At 43.5% G+C, this 5,000-nt stretch overlaps 1 protein-coding gene across 5 annotated transcripts in view; it reads left to right on the top strand.

Annotated features, from left to right (window-relative positions):
• The window catches only part of ankfn1b (ankyrin repeat and fibronectin type III domain containing 1b), a 109,784-nt gene that overhangs the window by 88,580 nt on the left and 16,204 nt on the right, over positions 1-5,000 (top strand). For all 5 annotated transcript variants that reach the window (XM_035530429.2, XM_035530430.2, XM_035530427.2 and 2 more), the window contains one exon: positions 4,929-5,000. This exon is cut by the window's right edge and continues 130 nt beyond it. In XM_035530429.2, coding sequence (XP_035386322.1) covers positions 4,929-5,000 — 72 coding nt within the window. The remainder of the gene's footprint in view (positions 1-4,928) is intronic.

Raw genomic sequence — 5,000 nt, 5'->3', positions numbered from 1 at the left:
ATAGTGTACAGTATAGAGTGTAAAGCTGTTCTTTGAGTGTAGTGTAGAGCTGCTGTTATAGTGTACAGTATAGAGTGTAGAGCTGTTCTTTGAGTGTAGAGCTGTTCTTATAATGTACAGTATAGAGTGTAGAGCTGTTCTTTAAGTGTAGAGTGTAGAGCTGTTCTTATAGTGTACAGTATAGAGTGTAGAGCTGTTCTTAGGGTGTAGAGTGTAGAGCTGTTCTTTGAGTGTAGAGCTCTTCTTATAGTGTACAGTATAGAGTAGAGCTGTTCTTTGAGTGTAGAGCTGTTCTTATAGTGTACAGTATAGAGTGTAGAGCTGCTGTTAGACTGTAGAGTGTAGAGCTGCTGTTAGACTGTAGAGTGTAGAGCTGTTCTTATAGTGTACAGTATAGAGTGTAGAGCTGTTCTTAGGGTGTAGAGTGTAGAGCTGTTCTTTGAGTGTAGAGCTGTTCTTATAGTGTACAGTATAGAGTGTAGAGCTGTTCTTATAGTGTACAGTATAGAGTGTAAAGCTGTTCTTTGAGTGTAGTGTAGAGCTGTTCTTAGAGTGTACAGTATAGAGTGTAGAGCTGTTCTTTGAGTGTAGAGCTGTTCTTATAGTGTACAGTATAGAGTGTAGAGCTGTTCTTTGAGTGTAGAGTGTAGAGCTGTTCTTATAGTGTACAGTATAGAGTGTAGAGCTGTTCTTTGAGTGTAGTGTAGAGCTGTTCTTATAGTGTACAGGATAGAGTGTAGCGCTGCTGTTAGAGTGTAGAGCTGTTGTTATAGTGTACAGTATAGAGTGTAGAGCTGTTCTTAGGGTGTAGAGCGTAGAGCTGTTATAGTGTACAGTATAGAGTGTAGAGCTGTTGTTATAGTTTACAGTATAGAGTGTAGAGCTGTTGTTATAGTGTATAGTATAGTGTAGAGCTGTTCTTATAGTGTACAGTATACAGTGTAGAGCTGTTCTTAGAGTGTAGAGCTGTTCTTATAGTGTACAGTATAGAGTGTAGAGCTGTTCTTAGGGTGTAGAGTGTAAAGCTGTTCTTTGAGTGTACAGTATAGAGTGTAGAGCTGTTTTTTGAGTATAGAGTGTAGAGCTGCTGTTGGAGTGTAGAGTGTAGAGCTGATGTTAGAGTGTAGAGCTACTGTTACTGTAGAATGTAGAGCTGTTCTTATAATATACAGTATAGAGTGTAGAGCTGTTCTTAGGGTGTAGAGTGTAAAGCTGCTGTTAGAGTGTAGTGTAGAGCTGTTCTTATAGTGTACAGTATAGAGTGTAGAGCTGTTCTTAGGGTGTAGAGTGTAGAGCTACTGTTAGTGTAGAGTGTAGAGCTGTTCTTATAATATACAGTATAGAGTGTAGAGCTGTTCTTAGGGTGTAGAATGTAGAGCTGCTGTTAGAGTAGTGTAGAGCTGTTCTTATAGTGTACAGTATAGGGTGTAGAGCTGTTCCTAGGGTGTAGAATGTAGAGCTGCTGTTAGAGTAGTGTAGAGCTGTTCTTATAGTGTACAGTATAGAGTGTAGAGCTGTTCTTCAGGTGTAGAATGTAAAGCTGCTGTTAGAGTGTAGAATTAAATGCTGCACTCACTCCTTGTAAAAAAAAAGAAAAAAAAAAAAAGCTTGTCTCTGTCTTTACATCAGTACAGATAAATCTGTATGAAGGGCAGTATTACACACTATTAATAACCATAAATAATGAAGTTCCATATTTGCCGGTAATGTGGGTCCATGTTAACAAAAATCCACAGCAGAAAGTTTGAAGTTTACATCACAACCTTCTGTGAGATTATTGGCTGGTTGGAAAATAGAACTCTGATTCTTGCCTGAATCATGTAAACCTGGAATTTGCCCATAATCTGAAAGTGCATGTAAACATGTTGATCGCATTACTGACAAAATTCAGTTTTCGGGTTATTGAGTGTGTAACCATATTCTTGGTATGATTGAACATACGCTCCCACTCTGCTGTTGGATTATTATCCACAATGGAAGTCATCTGGAAGAAACCATCAGACTTTGTGATGAAGTTAATAATAATAATAATAATACAATAATAATCATCTTTATTTATATAGAGCTGTTCATGTTGAATCAAAAGTCTTAAAGTGCTTTTAATATAAAATATTAATTTACATCATAAAAACAAAGTGTGAAGTGTAGTAAATAGAGTATGGGGTGATAGAGAGTGTGTGTGTGTTTCTGTGTGTGTAGATCAGTGTGTGTGTAGATCTGTGTTTGTGTAGATCTGTGTTTTTGTGTGTGCGTGTAGATCAGTGTTTTGTGTGTGTGTGTGTGTGTGTGTTTGTGTGTAGATCAGTGTTTGTGTGTAGATCAGTGTGTGTGAGGTTGTGTGTGTAGATCAGTCTTTGTGTGTGTGTGTGTATTTGTGTGTGTGAATCTGTGTGTGTGTGTGTGTGTGTGTGTGTGTGTGTGTGTGTGTGTGTGTGTAGATGTAGGTAGAGCATTTTTCCACTCAGGTGCTTACCAGCAGTGCTCTCTATGTGATGGTCTCTCTATGGTCTCACCATGTGATGGGTCTCTCTATGGTCTCTCCATGTGATGGTCTCACTGTGGTCTCTCCATGCCTGCTGCTCCCAGCTGACACTATTCTTAGACGGATTTAGACTTTACCCACTGAGATTTTCCATGCTATATTCAAATTCAGCCTTGGCACTCCAAATATGTGTGTTAAACTAGTGTGTGTGTGTGTGTGTGTGTGTGTGCGTGTGTGTGCGTGTGTGTGTGTGTGTGTGTGTGTGTGTGTGTGTGTGTGTGTGTATAATGTTTGCACACTAAAGTTTGTCCTGGTTTTTAATGTGGTCTTGGTGTTATGCCAGACACACCCTCCTGGCATATTTGGGGGCTTTTGTTCCCAGCTGTGCGTGTGTCTGTGTGCGTGTGTGTGCGTGCGTGTGTGCGTGTGTGTGTGCGTGTGCGTGCGTCTCTGTGTGTGTATGCGTGTGTGTATGCGCGTGCGTGCGTCTGTGTGTGTGTGTATGTGTGTGTGGGGGGGGTGTATGGAGTGATCATTGTTTAGGTTGTGAGCAGCTGTGTGTGTGGGGGGGTGTATGGAGTGGTCATTCTTTAGGTTGTGTGCGGCTATGCGTGTGTTTCTGTGTTTGGGGGAGGGGGGTGTATGGAGTGGTCATTCTTTAGGTTGTGAGTGGCTGTGTGTGTGTGTGTGTGTGTGTGTGTGTGTGTGTGTGTGTGTGTGTGTATGGAATGGTTGTGAGCAGCTGTGTGTGTGGGGGGGGGTGTATGGAGTGGTCATTCTTTAGGTTGTGAGCGGCTGTGTGTGTGTATGTTTCTGTGTGGGGGGGTGTATGGAGTGGTCATTCTTTAGGTTGTGAGCGGCTGTGTGTATGTGGCGGGGGGGTGTATGGAGTGGTCATTCTTTCGGTTGTGAGCGGCTGTGTGTGTGTGTGTTTCTGTGTGGGGTGGTGTATGGAGTGGTCATTCTTTAGGTTGTGAGCGGCTCTGTGTGTGTTTGTGTGTATGTGTGTGGGGGGGGTGTATCGTGTGGTCATTCTTTAGGTTGTGAGCGGCTGTGTGTGTGTATGTTTCTGTGTGGGGGGGTGTATGGAGTGGTCATTCTTTAGGTTGTGAGCGGCTGTGTGTGTGTGGCGGGGGGGTGTATGGAGTGGTCATTCTTTAGGTTGTGAGCGGCTGTGTGTGTGTGTGTGTGTGTTTCTGTGTGGGGTGGTGTATGGAGTGGTCATTCTTTAGGTTGTGAGCAGCTCTGTGTGTGTTTGTGTGTATGTGTGTGGGGGGGGTGTATCGTGTGGTCATTCTTTAGGTTGTGAGCGGCTGTGTGTGTGTTTGTGTGTGGGGGTGTATAGAGTGGTCATTCTTTAGGTTGTGAGCGGCTGTGTGTGTGTATGTTTCTGTGTGGGGGGGTGTATGGAGTGGTCATTCTTTAGGTTGTGAGCGGCTGTGTGTGTGTGGCGGAGGGGTGTATGGAGTGGTCATTCTTTAGGTTGTGAGCGGCTGTGTGTGTGTTTGTGTGTATGTGTGTGGGGGGGGTGTATCATGTGGTCATTCTTTAGGTTGTGAGCGGCTGTGTGTGTGTTTGTGTGTGGGGGTGTATAGAGTGGTCATTCTTTAGGTTGTGAGCGGCTGTGTGTGTGTGGGGGAGTGCATATTTGTATGTGTGTGCGTTTGTATATGTGTGTGCGTGTGTTTGTATATGTGTGTGTGTGCACGCCTTTGTATGTGTGTGTGTGTGTTCGTGCGTTTGTATATGTGTGTGTGTGTGTGTGTGTGTGCATGCATGCGTGCGTTTGTATATATGTGTGTGTGTGTGTGTGTGTGCGCGCGTGTGCGTAAGAGGGTTTAAGCTGCTATATCCCACAGTCTTTGAAACTGATCTCCACAGCCACAAATACACACGCTTTTATCTTTCCCCACTCATACCTGCTCGGCTAAAATAAACTCTCCATTATGATCGGTTTGGGCACTGTGTGAGGATCTGTGTGTATATCTGTGTGTGTGTGTGTGTGTGTGTGTGTGTGTGTGTGTGAGTGAGAGCGCGTGCATGTGGACACACTATTTGTCTCATATAAAGGTTTTCTTGGTGTTAGTGGTTTTAGGATCTTGATGTAGACCTCTCCAGTTTTAGTAAACTGATCTCAGAACAGCAGGCCCCGGAGGGTCTCCCATACTTCACTGGAAGCACAGAGGCCCTCTACACAATTACACTTTTCACTTCAAAAATACTTAATGATAAAACACAAGTGTGTTTGTTAAACACACATAGCTAACTGAAGTATTTTAGTTTCTTTTAATCTAGTAAGTAAATGTGATGGTTCTATACAGCAGGTGCTGAGAGGAAAGTTCTCTGTGTGTCACTGCATATCCTGCTCCCGTTTTGGCAGAATAATTCTGTAATCTTGCTGAATAATGTCTGGCTCCTCCCCTTCTGGTGTTCCCACCTCCTGTAGGGTGGAGTCCAAGATGGCTCATCAGATTCAGGAAACCCAGCCCCAAATGACCCGGAAGTACCCGAATGTTTC

Source organism: Electrophorus electricus, chromosome 14 (genome assembly GCF_041902795.1).
Source record: "Electrophorus electricus isolate QZ-2024a chromosome 14, ASM4190279v1, whole genome shotgun sequence".
Classification (NCBI taxonomy): domain Eukaryota; kingdom Metazoa; phylum Chordata; class Actinopteri; order Gymnotiformes; family Gymnotidae; genus Electrophorus; species Electrophorus electricus.
Note: the sequence above shows the minus strand (reverse complement) of the source record. Positions and strands in the feature narration are given on the sequence as shown.